The sequence below is a fragment of the Fringilla coelebs genome, assembly GCF_963513975.1.
Source record: "Fringilla coelebs genome assembly, chromosome: 6".
Taxonomy (NCBI): Eukaryota; Metazoa; Chordata; class Aves; order Passeriformes; family Fringillidae; genus Fringilla; species Fringilla coelebs.
In genome coordinates, this window is record NC_140034.1 from 36,437,883 (window position 1) to 36,458,579 (window position 20,697).

The 20,697-nt window shown below is 41.3% G+C and overlaps 1 protein-coding gene across 1 annotated transcript in view; it reads right to left on the reverse strand.

Moving 5' to 3' along the window:
• The window catches only part of STARD9 (StAR related lipid transfer domain containing 9), a gene marked incomplete at its 5' end in the record, with an annotated part of 95,024 nt that overhangs the window by 9,677 nt on the left and 64,650 nt on the right, over nt 1-20,697 (reverse strand). Inside the window, 3 exons of the mRNA XM_084208681.1 lie at nt 179-11,374; nt 12,221-12,701; nt 15,090-15,280. Coding sequence (XP_084064807.1) covers nt 179-11,374; nt 12,221-12,701; nt 15,090-15,280 — 11,868 coding nt within the window. The remainder of the gene's footprint in view (nt 1-178; nt 11,375-12,220; nt 12,702-15,089; nt 15,281-20,697) is intronic.

The following is a 20,697-nucleotide window of genomic DNA, read 5'->3' on the forward strand; positions in this document are numbered from 1 at the left end:
CTTGGAGTAACCCCAAAATTTTGTCCTAAATGCATTGCTTAATGGTTTTTAAAATAGGCCTGCTAGTGTATCTCTTCACATTCAGTGGGACTAAGCGATTGGCTCATTACTAAATGCTATTTAAGCCGCATGAAGTGTATTAAAAATACTCAAAACAACACTACATAAAGTAATTTACCTTTCATAAAGTTGCTGCTTCACTGGAATTGCTCCTGGCTCCTCTGCAGCTCCTCTCTGAAGGACCCTCAGCAGGGCATCTGTTTCCCCAATGCCATAATTGAGCTTTGCTTCCGTCAGTTCCACCGTGAGCGGATGCTGATGCAGATCCAGCTGAATGCTAGACATGATCTGGGCACGCTCTCTCTGCAGCCTCTTGATCTCTCTGCTCCTGCTGTCACCAGAGGGGTAATTCCCTTCCCCTTCTGTTGGCTGTGTGCTCCTGGGCTTCTTGTCTGCCTGGCCCCTTAAATCGGTCACGCTGCCGCTCAAGCCGAGGAGCAAAGGAGGAGGGCTGCTCTTAACGCCGCACCAGTTGCTGAATTTATTGTGTATGGGTAAGTCACGGAGGCTGTAGCTCCGAGGCCTGTAGGGCTTTGCAAAGGCAGGGTTCTTGCTGAGGGGGATTTCGGTGTCACATTCGCTGCCGGTGACAGAATCCGTACTGTCGTCTCGGAAGGACGTCTGCACGTCGCTCACATCAGAGAGGGGGGCAGGGCAGCTGTCCTCATTCCTCCAGAAGAAATCACGAAATTGTACAGAAGAGGCTTCTACCAGAGGTTCTGAGGATGTGCCAGCATTTGTCTTGCTTGAACAAGCGGCACTCATTTTTTGATTAAAAAGTAAGTCAGCGTTTGGAGAAGGGTAGTTATGAATCAAAGCAGGATCAGAATTCCCAGAGTACTTTTCGTGCCCGATGCCGCCTGAAGAAGCTCTTCCAGCCCTTGTGACATACGTACAACGAAGGGAATGTGCCACTGAACCCTGGTCTCTGACATCCCCCCTAACAACTTCGCTGTGGCCGGACACCTCCAGCATGCTGCTGGAGCGATACAGCCGCTCTGCACAAATGGTGGTGTGGGTGTCAACCCTCAGCCTGTGCTGCTGTTCCACGTCCTTTGAGCCATCCTGCCCTAAAATGTCTCTGGCTGCTTTTTTATCTGAGAAAGTTCCAGGTTTCTTTCTTATGCTCTTGTGTTCTCTGGAGGTGCTTGATTCGCTGTCTGTTTCTGTCTGTGAAAAGTTGTCCACACGATGCTGCATGCTGAACTGCGGACCTGCCCTCAGCTTCCTCTTGGTGTGAAGGGGACTTGAGGCAACACTGGAGCATCCAAGAGGATCCTTAGCAGGGCAGACAGACTTGCTGAAAGCACTCTGGCTGCTGGGACTGGCGCTAAGAGTAAGGATAGGGGAAGAGGCCCTGTCGACTAGCAGGGTATTTTTGTACCAAAATTTTCTTTCGGCTGGAGTCTCTGTTTCACTGACACTTCTTTTATCCTGAGTGTAAGACGTTGGGGATTGAGAGGTGCTATTAGTAGGGCTGCTAACTACAGTGCATGAAGAACCATCTTGCCCTGAACTTGGCAAAGATGGTGTGAGAGGTGAAACTCTAGTGCTAGCAAAAGCAACGTTCTGCTGTGCATTTAGTGATGTTTTTTGAAAATGTAAGATAGGGGTGGAAGTTTTGGATAAACAAGGCAGATGCATAAAGGAGTCTTCCAAAATGCTGTCAAGACTGTCATGGAAGTCAGAACTGCCCAGGCTTTTCATCCCTCTTTGTTCTTGTGCTCTTGCTTCAAGAGTGGGTGTTTCCTCTTTCCTTTTGGGAATCTCTCCTACTGGATCTGCACCAATTTCTTTCCAATCAACATTTACTGCCTGAGCTGCCCTCAATTCCTTTTCCATTTTTGCCTCCACTTGTTTTTCTTCATTTTTGCTTTGAGGTTTTTCCAAGATCTCAGTCTGAGTGCCTACATCTGCTGTAGTCTGAGTACAGCTATCTGATCTAAGAGCCTTTATAGCACCTTCAGTTCTTTTTTGGTTGATTTTGGCATTCTGCTCGCTGTCTATAATGCTCTGTTGGGAAAGGTTTCCCAGCAGCTGAGAAGTGTTCTGAAGAAGCTGTGACAGATGCATGGACAGGTTTTGCATGCTTGCCCAAGAAGAAGGTTGCTGGAATAAATCTCTGTTTGCTTCCTCCTGTTTTGCAGAAACATCTGTATAGCTTCTCTGATGTCTTCTCTGCCTTTTATACCTTCCTGCAGTTGCTGTTTGTGTTCCTTGCTCACATGTAATCCCTGGTGGTTTTTTGGAAGGCTTTTCAGACTCTGAAGGATACAACAGTACAATTTCATCAACCTGCATTGAGGAGTTACCAGGTTGTGTGGGAGGATTCTCAAGTTCAGCAGTGTTGTTTTCTGAGTGAGTCTCCAATGTTTCACTGGAGATGTTGCTGTACTGTTTGGTACTGTCACTCGAGTATGCTGACTGCAAGTCTTGTCTGACACTGTCCCATTCCTGAAGACATTCAATGCTACTCAAAGTGCTTGACAAAACTTTTGCTGTAGCATACGAACTTAGATGAGAACAAAAAGGAGAATTTTGAGAGTTCAATCCATTGTCTACACTGGAGCATCTCATAACTTTACGATTTTCCATATTCAAGGGAAATTGATTGCAAGAGACATCGCTTGCACTTCCAAAAGCATACTGTTTCCAGCCAATCTTGCAGGCTCCATCTTGTTGCCATGGGTGAATGTATGGGTTGATATCACTTGATCTAAAATGCATTGCACCTTTATTATCTTGCAAAAATAAATCCGTTTCTGGCTGGTATCCAGCTTCTTCTCCCACCCCTTCACTACACTGAGCTACAGAATTGCTCTTTGAATGGACCTTGGCTTCTGCACATACAGAACTGCGAGCTGTGGGCAGTAAGGATGATGGAGATTGACTAGTACCATCTTTCAAAGACTGGCTGCTTTGGCTTCTTGCTGCTAAATTTTGTAAGTTTTTGGAATCACAGTTTGCAAGCTTTTTAGTTTGTGCCATTTTTTGCTGAAATCTTGGTTTAGGTTTGACTTGTAATAAGTTCTTTGATTCCTGCTTTGAAAATCTTTCAATTCCATAAAGATCATCTTCAGTTGGTGATGGAGGCTCTACACTCATATTCAAATCTTGCAGTGATTTAGATGCAGAATAGAACAAAGGATCTACCTTAGATGAAGCTTCCAAAGTACATTCTGTGTCAGAGAAAACAGCAATAGCTGGAGCTGATACTCTGTGACTTCGTAAATAAGGTCTTGTTTCACTTTGTTTGCAGCCCTTTGTACTCCGTGTGGTAGAATATGATCTTTTGCTCCTGAATTGCACCAGTTTGGATTCTTGAGGAGTTAAATCATGGTTTTCTGACAAAAACTTCATGGAGGTTGTTTCATTATTTTTTACAGAATTGAGTCTTTCTGATTTCAGGGTATTATTCCTCATTGTAGTGTCTCCCATTGTTGAACAAGTGTTTGCCTCAGCAGCAGCAGCGCTATCAATGCTTGAACAGATATTATTTTTGCAAAGTAAAATCTCTTTTCTACCATCTGCATTCGTTCTACCTGGCACCTGTTCTATCTGTTCACCTGCAGGCACATACTGAGAGTTATCTTGCAGATCTGCAGGGTTTCTTTCAAAACCCAAGACAGTGTGATATGGTTGCCTGGGATCAGGGCTTCTGTACGTGGGATATGCTTGACCAAATGAATTGCAGGTGTATTCAGGATCCACTTGAACATCTCTTGGATATAGATTTTCCAGCATTGTAACTTGTGAGACTATTAATTCATTTGGAGAATTTGAAGATACATTAGTTTGCTTTTCAACAGGTTCTCTACTTAACGTTTTTCTCTGCTCTGTCTTTACTGCAAAATGTTCAGCTTCAATATTTGAATGCAGTTCTTCCTTACTTCTGTTTTGTGCATTTCTCATTTGTCCCTCTTTAATAAGAATTGCCCTTCTGGTGTCCCAAAACGGTAATGATGATAGTAAAAGAGCATTATCATTTGGTATTTTCTCTATGTGTTTGTTGCAAGTTTCTTGGGGTGGAACTTTATCCCAATGATGCTGATCAATTTCTGCATCACTGTCAGGCTTTTTACTATTACTTCTGCATGCAGGTTCCCCATCTATGGCAGAATTTTCATATGAAGTACAGTCTATGTCTGAGACTGGAAAATGCCTGTTTTGTTTTGCAAGAGAAAGTAAAATACTTCCTGAAGCACACATTGGCTCATCAAATACCACAGCTTTATCAGACTGAGTGTCTTGTACTTGCAAAACAGCAAATGGAGACTGTTTCAATACATTTGAATGTGAAGTATTGTATGTGCTAGTTTCACCATGGCCTATATCTGCAGTTGAAGGAAATTCTGAAAATGCTGTTAAGACAGGGTAATTGACTCTTGCTAATGATTGGGGAAAATCTCCTTCTTTTACAGAGCACACATCTGCAGAATTGCAGGACACTTTCTCAGTCGAACAGCTGTCCTGAAGTGAGTCCTCAAGCTGATTAAATACTAGAGATTTTGAGTCCCCAGGTGAAGAAGATGTGTTAAAAGCACTGAAGTTCTTGGAGCTTTGAAATGGTGTCTCAGGTGGAGTGTCTTGTGCAGGGTGTGATGGCAGAGACTTTGATTCATTGTGGCCAGTCTGTCCTTGGCTCTGGAAAGCGAGCAGCCCCGATTCTGGTACAGTCACACTATTAGTGTTACTGCAGTGTTCTGAGAAATCATGAATTTTATCTGCTTTTCTGTCACCACAGTTCTGCAAATAACCTTGAACAATTTTCTCCTTTTGCTCTGTTTCCACAACTTTTTCGGGGAGTTTGTTACTCTGAGCATATGTGGTCTCTGCAACCACGGAATTATTTTCCTTTTCATCTCCTTTTTGAGAAACACAAGGAAGAGTTACAGATACACTCAAATCTGTTGATTCACTTTCAAAGCACTTTGTTTCTTCAGGGAGAACAGTATCATTTTTACCTTTGTCTCCACTGCTGACAATTAAACTATCTGCAAATGTTGCTGGACAATTCAGAAGACCAGGAGAACATTCAGAAGTGCCCAAGTCCCTATTATAATTTAGAAAGTCTTTACTATAATGTGGATGCTCCTTTGGAGACTTTTTCAGGCCTTCTGAAAGGGCTGAAGTCTTCTCAGAAACAGCATTACCTGACTGGTCTACACAGCCCTCTTCAGAAGGCTGTTCCTGGTTTTCTGTGGACTCATGCTGATAACCAGCTGCACCAGGAAACTTGGCATTTTCACATTTACTGCCTGCTGTCAGATGGCTTGCACTTAAAAATGTCTTCTCATCAGGCAGTGATGTACCCCCCAAGCGAGGTACTTTCTGAGTTGTATCAATATTCTGAAATATTTTTTGGGTAGAGCTTTCTAGTAAAGAGTGGGGTTTTCCCACCCCTATACCTTCCATCACTTCTTTCTCTGAGGAAGACAGCAGATTTGAAGTATCCAACACTAGTGAATCTGGCACAATGGCATCCTTTACCTCCTGAGCTGTGTCTTCTATGGAATTAAGACAGTCTTTTAATAATTCATTAACCATTAAATCCATGCTGTGTTCTTCATCAGCATTATTAATATCCTGTAAGATCTCTTCAGAAGAATCTAATTTTTCCAAGAAAAACGAGCTTCCTTTGGCCCTTTGCTGAAGTACAACAGTTCCAGACTCAAGACCACCTGCACTGTAGGGAGTGAAAGAGCTGTTCTCATTGACAGGTTGTGCAGATATGTCATAATCAGGACCATTTTTAAATACAAAGGACTCTTCCTCCTGCCTCTGCTGCATGGTCCTGGTTTGCAGAAGAGCTGCACTCTTACTCGGTGTTTTAGCTGGAAGATGTTTGTCTTCTCCCATTTTGTTGGCTGTGACAGATGTACCAACACCAGTCTCACTCTCCATTAATGTTTCATAGTAAGGTAGAACAGCTCCAGTTCCCAGACTGCTGTTAGATGGTTTTGTACATCCTCTCAGTGCAGTGGGAACATCTTGAACAAGATGGGAATCATCACATCCTCCAAGACATGAGGGATGATTTACAGACTGGCATGGGGAGTCTTGAAGTTCTTGGTTTTTTTCTGTACACTTCTGTGATGCTGGTGGATTTTGTTGCTTGCTAATGTCTTCATTATTTCCAGAAAAACTGGTAGACACCCACTGGCTTTCTCTTAATATTTCATTTAATCTGCTGTCATCATGTGCCATTTGGTAGCTGCCTTTGTTTCCAGGGAAGAGTTCATCCAGGTTTTGTAAAAAGATCAGTTCCACCTCCTCCGTGTTTTCTACATATATCTGCTTTTGTCTGCCTGCTTTGGCCATTTCTACTAGCTTCATCAATTGCACTGTCTCTTCCTCAGCTCTGGAGCCTACTTGATCCAGTTCACAAATGTCAAAACTTTTTCTAACAAAACCTACATTCAAGTTTTCTGAAGTGCCATGCTCAGGAGATTGCACAGAGAAACTCATACACGTATGTCTGTCAGGACTGGTAAATTTTTGTTCTGTTCTGTATTGGTCAATATCAGCACTATCTTCAACTGAATATTCACATGCATTGGCTACATTTCCCATCTCTGTAGCAGAGTCCACAGAATCATCATCCTCACTCATCTGAGTGGAGTCTTGGTATCTTGAATTATCCTCTAACAGTATATTTGATTCTATTTCAGAAGCCATCAGGTACCTTTCAGGGATCTTAAACTGATCTAAAATTTCTTCCTTGTCACCTCTGTCACAATACATTTGATACAGAGCTGGAGACTGTTCATTAAAGTAAAAATTTTCATCTGTGCATAAGTCTTTTTGCCTCACAGTAACCAGCTCCTCACTGTTTGTCATGGTAATTTGTTCTTCGCTCCCAGTCACTTCACATTCATTAACCTTGTCTTCCTGGTGCAAACAGTTTGGTACACAATGCTCAATTATATTGCTAGTATTTATTTGTCCTTCATTTTCAAGTTTTGCTGAAATATTTCCTTGCCTCCTTGGGATTAGTACTGTTTCAGCTACATTCTCTGTTGTTCCATTCATCTGTAAAGGCCCTTTGCAAGTATCAAGGAATCCCAAAGTATTCTGAATAATATCTGTTGTGTGGGAACACAAAGATGAAGGAGTGGTTTTGGGAGCAACAGAAAGCTCTGTTGAATCAATACCTATTTCTATTTTCTCACTTATTTCTTTTTGGCAAAAGCTGCTTGTTTTGTGTTGGCTGCCAGAATGCACAAAAGCTTTTGATTCCTGAGTATGTTCTGACCCTGTGCTGGCTTCCTGCAGTTCAGCTTTGTGCACCTCTTCATGTGTCAGGCACAGGTTTGTGTTAAACTCACAGTGAACTTCACAAGCTGTGATATCAGCATGTTTCTTTGGATTCTGAGTTAGACCAGTGTCTTTGAAATCCCTCTTACTGTCTTCAGGTACACTTTGGACTTGGGCTACTGGTCTGTCAGGTAAACTTTCAGTGTGTCTGGATTTAATTTCCAATGCACTTTTTTCTAAGTTGCTCACCTTATTGATTGATTTTGTTATTTCCTCACCTGTGTCTGTCCCTGTATTCTGATAAGGAGCCATGGCTTCTTCTGTATCTGTTTCTTTGTCTCTGAAAAATCTGGATTCTTTATTTCTACAGGAACTCTCCTCTTGAGAAATGGCAGCTGATGCATTTGTGTTGCATTCAAATACCCTTCCCAACTCTGAATTTGCATTGTATTCAGCATGAAAGTCCACTGGGCAATCACTTTCAAAAAATGCTTCTTCCTCTCCTCTAGATTCAGGTAAAGATTTGTTCTGTGTTTCTGTTTCCAATGGAACAGAGGCATCAAATTCTGCAGGAATGTCAGTTGTCTTGTGTGCAGTGTTTTTCTGTCCTGTTGACTTTGAAGAACATGTTGGGCAGAGGCAGCCAGAATGTACAGAATGTCCATCAGAACAAATTTTTGTGACACTGACTTCCACAGTAAGATTAGATGTAGCATCACAATCTCCTTTCACTAGTGTGACCTGTTCCAATAGTTTATCATAATTTTCAGTCTCACATGCACTTTGAAAAAGATTAGCTTTTGTTGAAACTTTGTAAAATAGGCTTGAATTAGATTCTGGGAGAAAATAATTTGTATTCTCACAAATAGCAGCAGGAAAGGATTTGGTGTTTTTCCCATTTACATTCAGTAGGAAATAACTTCCTTCGTTTACCACTAGGTTTTCGTATTTGGATGAAAATTCTTTCTGAACTACAGCCTGAGAATTCAATACATTGTGTTCTTTGCTTTCACTGCTTTCTTCTCTTATGTTATCAGTGCATAATGTAGAATTTTCTGAAATTTGCTGGGATGAGCAACTCGCCTGACTGTCTGCTAGAGCACATTCAGGGGAATAATCCTTTGAATCAGGTTTGTGTTTGAATTCATAATGATTTAGTGAAGACAAGTCTTCCTCCTTTGATATGTATTCATCATGATCTCTGAACAATGGCACTTCTGGCACAATGTCTGCCAAGCTATCTGTGCTTATTTCCATACAGGTTCTCTCTTTTTGAGACACCTCTATTGGTGTTGCAGACTGGTCATAACTTGTGCTGGCAGCAACAACTAAAGGGTGACATTGATATGTTGTCTTCTGGGAGGAAAAGTCTGTCTCTGCTGTTACTCCTGCAGGTATTTGCTCATGATCTGTTTCTTGCATTGTTTCCAGATTACTCTCCCCAGACCTGGGGGGTTCTTCTGCATCAGCTGACTCTGCTCCTTGTCCAGCCAGCATCTGGAGCTTGTAACTGCTCACTAGAGAGCAGCTCTTGTTTGTTAAGTCACTGAGGAAGAAACCTTCATCACAACATGTGGGTATTTTTTGTGCTGGAAAAAGCTGCCCACAGTTTCCAAATTGCATGTGTTTTACTGCAGATGTCTGTGTTGAGGTCAGATTATGAGCAAGTCCTATAGAACACACAGCAGCAGGTTCACTGACAGGTGCATTTCCACTGCCTGAATCTGCCACACCTGACTCTGTCATCAAGTTATTGTAGTCATTGTCAAGCTCATCTTTTGAAAAAGTTTGGAGTAAGTCATCTTCTAAATCTGTGTCTACACAGCCATTCCTCTGCTCCACAATTTGCACAGGCAACACAGAGATAAAAGGTGTTTTTTTCAGAGTGTGATCTTTTGGCAACTCTGGGTGAGTTGTGGTGACAGAATTCTCCTCTTCCTTAGATACCAGTGACAAGCAGTCTGCAGTGGAGGTGCTTTCCAAACAGCTGAATGTTTGTGCACATTCAGTAGCAGACCTGTAAGTAGACAATTCACCCAGTTGTTCTTGTTCAGGACAGTGTGACCTTGGATGTTCATAATAATCGTGCTCTGCTGAAGTAGGAACAAAAGAGGAACTTGGTCCTACTGAGCTAGCAAACGAGGATTTGACATTTGGAGGTTCCAAGGAAGAATTTTCATTAGAGTTTGTCCATCCCTTTAAAATCTTATTAAATGATCTGCTCTCAGAAGTCCTGCTTGCAGTTGTTGTTTCAGGTAAAGGTACTTCCAACGTGTCAGAGGAGAAAACTGAGTTTATTTGGATTACATGATGTGGACTGTGAGTAATGCTGTGAATCTGCTTAGAGCCAGAAACAAAAGAAACCTCAGCAGCTGACTGCTTTAGATCATCTTTCTTTAGCCAAAGTTCTGGTTTGCTTGAAGAGCACAGATGAGCATCTTGAAATTCCAAGTTTTCATGGGAAGAAGATGCTGTTATTCTGGGGCTGCTGATGTCAACCTTTGAGCCACAGGAAGACCAGGTATCATTAGCAAGCAAAGGATTTCCACTTGCATAATACCGTCCTCTTTCAGGAGACCTTTCTTGCTCTACAAAGGAGACTTTTGTTCCCTTCAGCAACTGCTTGCAAGCATTACTGGAAGCAGCCTGCGTATTGGTGTTCAAATAAAAGGAACTGCTCAGCCTCAGATCATAACTTGTCCCTTCTGGACCTCTGTTGCAGGTCTTGGACTCATGGTTTTCCTCAATCTGTATGGCTGGTAATTTAGGAGTTTGTAACTTCCAGAAAATCTCTGCTGGCATTTCATCAGATGAGTCAGATTTGGATTCTTCTACCAGATCTTCTGCTGGCATCTCTTCTCCATCAGCTAAGCTATCCAGAGAAAAGCTTCTTTCAGCCTTTCCCAGTCTCCTACGGGATGCATATGATGTCACCAAAGATGAAATATGGTTCTCGGTTCTGCTTTTGTAAAGCTTAGCTGGCTCATGATGGGCCTTTAACTTGTGAAATTGGCTTGTATTTTGCTTTTTGGCTTTATTTTCCTTTTCTATCAGAGAGTCCTGTGACATTTGACTGTCATCGCTCTCAGAATCCTCTGGGTTGGCAAGACATTTATTTCTGTCAAAATCTTCCAGTTTCAGTTTCTCTGGGAAAGCTTTTGCATAAGCACAGGAGAGCGAATCTACAGAATAGGAACTGTCAGTATCAGAAATCTCATTTTCATCATCCTCTTGCCAGTTCCCCAGCGTATCTGTGGCTGTCTTGGGCACTCCAGCACTTAGCATCTCAGCACTGTGCCACTTTTTTTCAACATAACAGAGTGGTGTCTGTGAGTTCATCTTAGTGAGATTTCCTACTGATGTCGCTGCCATCAGAAATTCTTTCGCTTCCACTGATGATTTCTCATGACTTGGCAAGGCTGAGTTTGCCTCTCTCCTCCAGTTCTTGACTGTTTGGTTTAGATGCATTGATGGTGGGTTTCCATACACTGTTTCCTTAATGTGTTTAGGAAAGTTTTCTGGAGAAGACCTATGGCCTTTTCCATTGATATCCATTCTAATCTTTTTATTGGATACCTGAGCTTTATTTTGTGCTACATTGCTGCTGGCAGGCTGACTTAAATCTCCTAGCACCTTTGATTTTGTCATTCTTCTCCCTGTAATAAAGGTTTTAGGCTCATCTTTCTCCTTAAAAAGATCAGGAGAGGAACCTTTAGAGGTTTGGTTTTGAGATCCATCTTGCCCTGGACTGTCATCCAACTTTTCCATTTTTTCATAATTTTTATTGACATAAGCCATGATAGCTGAATCATTAGAGTACTTCTCTCCTCCTTTTTTATTTTCAGTTGAAGATGTTTTTTGTTTTTCAGTTAGCTGCCTCTGGACTGAAAAGGAGATCCCCTTTTCATCGTTAAGGTCATCACTCCCAGAAATGTCTTTATCACTTCTGTAAAGATATTCTACAGGTGACAACCTCTCTCTTGTACTACCTTTACAGTATTGATCGATATTTGGTGAGGTAGATAACTTGGACACAGACTCCCTCTTCGAAAAAGAGCTGTGGAAATAAAGAAGAAATAAAGTCCAATCCTTACTTGAATAATATAGGGATATTTTCACCACAGTAACATCTTGCAAATAAGAATAACAATTCATGAAGCAACAATCTTAACACCTCTCAAAATTCAATTCTAGCAGGGAATCAAGACATAAAATTCTGTGACTAATTATAAAATCCCCTTGCTATCTGCTTTCCAGATATGCCCTGCACACAAAGAAATAGCTCAATGCTACGAGGTATAGCTTCATATTGAATCTCTGTAGGCTCAAGTAGCTGTAAATGTTAATTAAAAATAAAAGATAGCTCCAAGTCACAGAAATCCACTTAGCAGAGTTTAGCTATTTCCTGCTGTGGAGGTAGCTAAGGACCATGCTGTGATGGACACTGTAGCATCCCAACATTGTAGCTTTGCATGGTGATGTTTATTTAGCGTGAGAAAGGCTGACCAATATAACAGTCCTTTCCATAATCACCCCACAGATACCAATATTCTGAAGAAGGGTTTGATGATAATCAAGATAAAATTGTGCAGAAGTTAGTATTTACCAACAGTTTGAACAAGGCAACAAACACAGCTAAGCCACTTCTCAAAAGCCTTCTCAAAGAGGTAAAAAGTGCAAAAAGGCTTGAGAAAATAGTGATAAAGTCCATGTCAGACAGATGAGTAGGGAATGCACTGTACAAACCCAAAGGAAATGGACAAACAGCTCCAGCTTGATGTACAATAAAGTGGGCTGATATTGCAGATTTGGGGATTTTCTTCAATACATTGAAAGGCACTGAAAATACCTTGAATTTACATTACTTTTGAAAGTGGAGAGGATTTGGCAGATGTTAGCTTACCTGGGTACCTGGGGCGGGTACGAGTCACAGAACAAATGCCTGCGCTGCAAGGAACTCGAACCCAACAATTTCTGCCTCTTTTGCAAGTGGTGATCCAAAGAGGACTGTACAGCAATATTATCACTTGGGGCTTGGGATTGTTTCACACACTCTTCACTGAGCCAGCAGCTAGCTTCCAGCTGCTCCAGGTTTTGCTTGGCTTCCAACAGCTTCTGCTTCTTGACTATCCTTTCCAGCCGGAACTTGACCTTCTTCCTCCTTATGTTTCTTTCTGCCTTCTTCAAGGAGCACCTTTGCAAGAGCTCCAGCTGCACCAGTCTCTTCTTGTTCTGCTGTAGCAGGGACAGGCAGGTTTCCAGCCCAGAGCTGCTCTGCACCTCAGCCCCTGCGCACAGCGTAGGCTCTGTTTGCACTGCAAACTCCCTCTGCTGTTGCTGAAGAGCAGCCAGACGTTTGTTCTCATTTATAAGCCACTGCTGGTCTGTAAACAAAACAATGATTGAAAGAAAGTAAAAATCATAGGAAAAACACTACTTGTTACTATCGTGTTTCTTAATTTAATCAGCCTTTAGAGGTTATTTGAGAACAGAATTTTTATGCATGTAGAGTAGAGACTCGATAAACTATTTAAAGAAAAATGTACTGTTGCTCTACTTCATTGATAACTAAAAGCCTCTTCATTGGGTTAAGGACTCAGTTAGCAACTGCAGAATTATAATGCAACTGCATGTAATTATAAAATTAAAGAATCATTAAATGGCTTGGGTTGGAAGGGACCTTTAAGTTCAACCGGTTAAATGTGCACCAAAAAAAACAAATATTGTCACGGCAAAAATGCAGGTGAAGCCAACACAACCTTTAGCTATTATGGCAAACAGTTCAAAAAACACAAGCTCATAGCACCAGTCAGTGTGTATTTTTCACAGAATTACCACTCTACTCCACAAAAAGAATTACATTCTCTGCTTCCGTTAATGACCCCTCCAGTTCATAAATGCCAAATTTGTTCACAAACCAAGTGATTAACCTAATTTGATAACAAAATATTGTTACCCCTGCTTATACACTAAGTCATCTCTAAATATTCAGAGCCTGATCTTTGCAGTCAGTGAGGATGCAGTAGAGAACAGAACAAGGCTGATTTGTTTTAAACCCTAGATGCAAGAATACTTTCATTTCATGCAAGGGTGGGATGTGCTTAGAGGTGTTTCAGAGCACACCAGCTTCAATCTGAGCTATGATGAACTGTAACAAAGGAAGAGATTATTGAGATCACCATGATGAGGTTGTATCTGATGACTTGAACCTGTTCCCTTAATGAAGCAGATTTTTTATGCTGCTGTAAAAATATACATATTCAGCTCTCAAAGCAAACAAAAAAAAATCCATTGCTTGTTCAGCAAATGTAAAACTCTCAGGCCAGGTTCCTTTACAAGTGGAGCACCTGTGAAAGAACCAAAGTTTCCAAAAGCACTGCTGTCTTACTAGCAGCAATTTTTTTTGGCTGAGCTTACTTTCAATGTGCAGTCCTTTACTAAATAAGCAATGTCTCCTTGCTTGTTCAGGGATGTAGGAATTAAGAGGTATTTTAGTTTGATGTGATGAATGAGGGCTTCCTGCAGCTTTTCACAGCTGAGCTGCAGGAGAGGAATCTGGGGGCTCTGGAAGTTTCCCTAGTGCAAGAAATCATTAGTGCAGAGACATTGTAGGTATCACTTGCTTGATGAATACCAGTCTTGTTAAACACACTTCATTAGTGATCCCCACCACAATGAGTCTCCTGTCCTGCTTATATTGGCAGCTCTGCAAAGAGCACATGCACAGAGGTAGAACTCTAACTCTATGGTAACTTTGTGGATAAAAGGGAAGCGTTTTTGTCATTATGTTAGTTAATTTTCCTAAATAATATTTTTAGTTTTGATATACAAAGCTTTTTTTCTCAGCTTTGTTTCCAGACGTGTTCTCTTTAGCATGATTTTAGCAAGCAGAATATTTGGCAGATCAGTTTCCCTGCAAAAGAGCTGCAAGCTTAAGATGCTAATTAATCTCTGCTCAAAAACTTGCCTCTGTCAGGAGCTGAGCCACAGAGGGCACAGAAAAGGTGAAGAACTTTGGTGGATTGCCAAGTAAAGAATTGTATTTGGCTGGCAAAAACTACCTGCCTGGCTAAGCTTTGCATGAGCACAGTGAAAACAGCAGAACTGGAGGGAAGCAGAGAACAAGTCTACAGAGCTGCAAAATAAAGATATTTTGGGAAAACTCTCCAGATTTTCTGTACTATCTACATATCCTTCTGCTACATCTCATCAAAACAATTTCCTTTTAATCTCTTCACTGTGGCTGGCATAATTAAAAGATAGCTGGCTGCATAAGTTTTGATCTGAGACACTGCCAAAAATTCATGAAGTTTTCTTCTTCCAGGCTCAAACAGCAGATTTTGCCAGGTGGCAATGACGCCTCTGTATAGGCACCCTTTGCTTATCAAGAAACCCAGATCAAATAGATCAGAAGACAAGCTGGAGAACGTCAGAACCATGGCTGTAGGGAGGCAGGATTGGGATCGGGCCGGGAGAGGAGGCTCAGAGCCACAGGGGAGCAGCTGGTGCTGTCCCTCCCAGCAGTGCTAATGACCTGCAGTGCCAATTAAACAGTGCTGCTGGAGCACTGCAAAGGAGGCCCTATAGCTCTGTTAATCAAAGCTCAGTAACTGTTCTCAAGGGAAAGGCAATTGGAGAAGAAATCCAGTAATTAGTCATAATAAAAGTTCCACTCATTTAAAAAAAAGCATCACTAGCGCAAAAAATGTTGGGAGGATGAAAGTATGCAGTAATGGAAGGGAGCTGAAGCAGGGGAAGAGGCAGGTACCCACTCTCTTGGATTTGCTGGTTGATGAGTGCTTGGTCATTTTCTAGTTCCTGCTCTGCTTTGATCTGTCCTCGCAGAATCTGCTGCTTTAAATCCTCAACATAGAGCTGCTGTCGTTGAATTTGTTTTCTGTGGAAAGCTTCCTGGTCTCTCAGTTTCTGCTTGTACTCTTCATGCACAGCATCTATTTCACTGCTGTTAGAAATGTTGACAGTGAATTTAAACCAGAAACAAATATTATTTGTAATAAAACCAGTCATCTTACTAAAGAAAGACAGACGACATTCAAGGTGTTGCTTAGTTCAATAAGGGTGCATTTATGACAAAAACTCATAATTGTGTATATGCACGTCACAGCAGGCTGCAACCCTGTGAGTGTCATAAATGCCAGAAAACAGGAAAGCTCTAGCAGTGAAGCAGGTAATTCCATTGCCAGAAAGATAACAGCAAAAAGAATTTTTCAAAATATTGACACTTTTCATTCTGCTGTATTCTTCCATAAATGAAACTGGGGAGGGGGGAATTTTCAAATTATAAAATATTATTACCACTGTATAAGATACTTGTCATCTAAGTACTTCAAAGTGCTTTACAGAAATGACCAACATTCTTTGTTTTCAGACCAAAACCTCCACCTAGAAATATTTACAGGCATTGTCAAGATTACACCAACGAAAGACCTTGATCACCCAAATCTCTGTTGGATGTAAGAACTATATCAGGTTACTGCTTCTATATTTGGAGCAGAATCGGGATCAGAAAAGCGAATAGCCTGTGAAAAACTGCTTTATAATCTTCTCCAAGATGTTTGGCTTCTGACTGTGGGCCAAAATTTTACACACACAGAAGAACAATCAAAAATCTCTCAGAAGTACCAGAACAACAACAGGACAACAATCAGAAGTACCCCTTCTTACCATAATGCATTATAATACTCAAGATGCCTTTGCCCTCTGAAACGAATATATATTCTGCTTCTCCACATGCTACCATCAAGAAATTATTAACATTCAAGTTAGATTATATCTAAAGGTGATATATGATCTTTGCTTGCTAAACACTGCATTAGTATATATAACCTCAGAAAAGTAAACTTTTGAGTATTGAAAAAATGTTTCAATTACCTTTTAATAAGAAATTAAATAATGTATTCATTATACTTCTAAAACAATAAAAGACACCAAAATTCTAAAGAGTCCATAAAGGTCAAAAAAACCTCAAAAAATATAATTTCAAAGGAAATATCATGTAGTTTGAAAAATCACTACCAATACAAGGTCAACTGTTTGAAAAGAGTGTTTGACCTTTGCTACACAGAAATAATTTACCATCTCAGTTTAGAACTGTAAGCATGTGTTCAAAGCAACCATTTCTACAGCAAAAACTCGATTTTGTGTGATAGTTTAGCAGAAAGAACAGATGAAATAATTGAGCAGGGAAAATCTCCAAATCCCCTGGAGTACCTTAACATAAGGCACTGCACTTCGGTCTCAGTACACAAAAGCTTTAAGATTTTCAATAATTTTCAATATTACTATGAATCTTGCTCACACGAGAAAAACAGTATTCTGTTTTGTTTTAATGTTTATGCAAATGTAATGCTGAGAGTAACTGAGAGAGAATATCTTCTGTTCAGTTGTCTGTCATGGTGAAAACACAGCACAAACTTTGCTGCTGCCATCTGCTACGTGGTTTGTGTCTATTTGTCACCCACACAAACAAATTGTAAGAATATGCAGGTCCAAAATCTCTTTGTCCTTGGCTGGTCTCCAAAGACACCAGTACCCTGTGATTTGTAATTCTTTTGCTCTCAGATAAACTTTAGTTGATCCCCAGGAAATAGAGGTGGGATGCCTCATTTCTGATTCAGCTGAAGGAGGTTTGAGTTGACCCCTCCCTGCAGCACCAAAACGCTCCTATGGAGATTACAAACCTCCAGCTGCTCAGGTGTTTGCAACACCACCAGCCACGGGGGGACAAACTCAGAGGCTAAAGAGAGACTGGTTCACTAAAGAAGAACCACTTTCCAAGCACAGTGTTTAATCTAAAGTATCTTGTTAGGCAAATCTCCCATGGTTTCAATGGTAACTCTCAGGGAGCCTTGCCCTAAATGCAGCTTTGAGGTTGCCTTCCATATTTTCTAATGGAGCAGCCGTATAATCTGGAGGTTAAAGTACTGATCCGGGACAAAACACTTTGATTTTGGAGCAGTTACATGGCCTCTGTGCTTCCACATCCTTGGCCTGCAAGGTCTTCAGGATGAGGAGTGCCTCTGGATCCTTATGCACCAAACCTAACAGCCTCTCTGCAGAATCTGGTGATGAGGTAGTCCTTAACCTGTTCTACTAACAGACACATGAAAGCTCTGGTTCCTCTGGTGGTATGAAAGTTGAAAAGTATGAATCTAAATTTGTCACTGGTCTCACATGACCTTGGGCAAGTTGCTTAGTCTGAGACACGTGCGAAAGAAACAAAGTGGATTCATCCAAGAGAAGTGGTGGGGATCCATTACCATTATCAAACATCAGAAAGTCAAATATCAGAAGAGCTGATTTTTATCAATTTATCATTGTTAGCACCATTCTGCAAGAAACTGAGGAAAAGGAGTTAGTCATTGCCAGCAGGCTGAAAAGAAGCATGATTCTAAAACAGTAGTGAAAGAAGTTTTGTTCTGCAACTGTTTACTAAAACCAGGTAAAATTCCTCTGATGTAATGTCTCTCATTCTTCCTAACCATGACTTCTAGCTCTCAGTCAATCTTCCCATAAAATTGACTTACTAGATTTCAAACTTCTTACCTTTGAAACCCAGAGCATTTAAGTAAATGAAACAACTCAGTGCTGCGTTTCAGTCCAAAGCCCTAACCATGCCCACGGGGTGGTTAGGTAACATCTGTTTACAGTTGTGAGAGGGTCACAAGCTTTTCCTAGACTTTCCAACCTTGCTGAAACCACACCCCACCCCCACATCATAAAGGAGCAGAGAATAAGCAACACAAACAATGCACGTGGCAGAGTGCTGTTTGTTCTCAGCAGCACTAGCATATTCCCTCACGTGTGTAGCAATGGCTTTTTGCTGAACCAACACAAAATTGTGAGATCCTTTCCAAGAGCTGTGTGTGTTTGCACACAGAGCAGAACACGAGGCAGGCCAAACTGATGGTATTAATCACAGCTCCACGTTATGAACACACCCCAGAAAGGCAGAGCCCAGAGGAACAGCCATACTCCACTTTAAACCTTGGAAAAACTAACACAGCACTGCAACCACTGCAGCATTCCTTCTGCTTTTGTTCAGATGATGCAGCTAGCTGGTACAACTCTCCCTCTGTAGGGTTAAAGTCTCTGTAAAAAGCACTCTTGTTCCAGGTATATATATAACTTGCAGTTCTGCTGTTCTTTCAGTGTTTCTGCTAATTTCCTAATTTCTAACACAAAACAAAATCAGGCAGAGCAGTAAAGCCAGGTCTGAATACAGAGGCTGAACATTAAACAGCTTTTTATGAAGCTGCCTCTTACAGACAGTTTTCTGAAGTGGAACAAAAAGATAATGAAGATCCATGCAGAGCCACTTACATAATACACGAATGCAAGAGGATGTTTTCCCTCTGGCTGTGAAATACTGGCTGTGAGAGCAGGATTACTGGCTAGTTTGGAATACAGATCTGTCTCTCACAGAAACTGCTGAAACCAAGAACATGAAGTCAGAATGCTCCCTTTCTATCTTTGAACATGCTATGTCATGTCAGCACACTTCTGCTGGTTTGTGGAAATAACATGATAAACTAAACCAAAAAATGATATGACAATGGCCCAGAAGAAAATATTATTCACGCACACTTCATAGCTAAATCATCTAATAAGCAATTCAAAGAACAGCAGTCAGTTTGTGTCATATATGTTTGGATGACTAAACTAAAACCAAGTATCAATCCAGTTAACATAGGAATTTAGCCAAATTTTGTCATAAGTAGGAGAGATCACTAATTTATTTTCATCTAAAACATCTTACATCACATATACTGTTAAATTTAGACATGAAACACTGGAATGCTATGAGATACAGGAATAAAACCCAGCATGCTGTTGCTCATATTCCTGCTTTTCCACACAAGCAATCTGCACTCAGTACAATTCTAGCAGGAAATAAAACAGCCTCAGGAGAAACATAAGACAAACAGCTTCATTTCTGTAGGTGTCAAGACGTGCATGAAGTCTTGCTTTCACAGGACCAGCATACTCTAGCATACAGCATATTAAAAAAAGCAATTCTGAAGAGAATTTCATAAAAGCATGCAGATTTCTGGGTGTATCAAATGCAGCAAGAAGTGTCAACAGTTACCCCCTCCTCCGAGTAAACCATTAAAAGCTGCAAGTAAAATGACAACAAAAAGACACCAACCCTAAACTAAAGTAAACCACAAATTACTGAGAAAACATTAACATGATACCGATTCTGCTGGATTGCTTTTCCATCTCATCTTTCTCTCCAAAGTTTGCACGATGCACGCTAAACAAGCCATCTGTAAATCCACATTTTTTCCAGCCGGTTTTGTTGTCAGCTCTCTGGGATCCTATTGTGCAATTCTCCTCCCCTCTTCCCCAAACACTTCTGCTGCTGATGCAGAGGCTGGCGGCTGCTACAGCATAATGCAGCTTCCAGTAACTATGGCAGCAATAGCTCTGAATACCTGCTGCAACAAAATCCTAAGGCTCAAATAGAGAAACTACAGTGAAAAATAATTACTCGTGGTAAAAGCTGAAATTTGCCAATTTTCTCGAAGAAAACATCGGTCAAGTTAGCATCCCCATCTTTTTGACTGCCTAGTATTCAAGTCCTATTTGTCTTTTACAAATTATTTTTCCCAAGGGAAAAGGAGTTAAAAATAAAGCAGAAAAAAAGATGTTGGCAAGGCATTTTGTGCCCTTGCAAACCCCACACTGAGAGCAGTCACAAGTTAGAGCTACAAGCCTATCCACTAATGCACAGCTACAACTGCTCCCACCTTCTCCAGCTCTATCCTCCCCCTCTTGCCGGGTCCAATCCGGGGCCCTTCCCGCAGGGCTCCGAGCAGCAGCAGCAGCAGCAGCAGGCACCACGCAGCTGCACAGGATCTACATCTGCTGCTGCCTCACACGGGGGCCCAAACCTCTCCCTCCTTTTCCCTAAAGCACAGGGATGAGCGAGGAAGGGGATACAAAGACCTTGTGCTGTCACCTCCTCCAGCCTCCTGAAGGAATGCCACTCACAAAATTTGAACCAGAAGTTGGGGAGCGGTGGGCAGGAGGTGGGAGCCAGAAATCAGTCAAAACAGCCAGCAGAGTCAGAAACCTTTAGAAATAAGGGGTCTTTGGAAACCTACACACATAGCAATCCCCTTCACAGAAGCTACCATCAAGTGAGGTATCATTTAGATTTCTGATTAACTGGTTTGCTTAGAGAAAAAGCAGTGTTTGGTTTCATATGTGGGTTTTTTAGCCTTTCTATGCAAAACTTCTTTTTCTTTGCCAAAGCCCCCAAAATAAAAGTAAAGCAGGGGTGCCTTATTTAAGGCACCCCTTTAAATGCATCTCTAAAACAGACCTCTTTTTGGCCAAGAGTCACAGGCACAA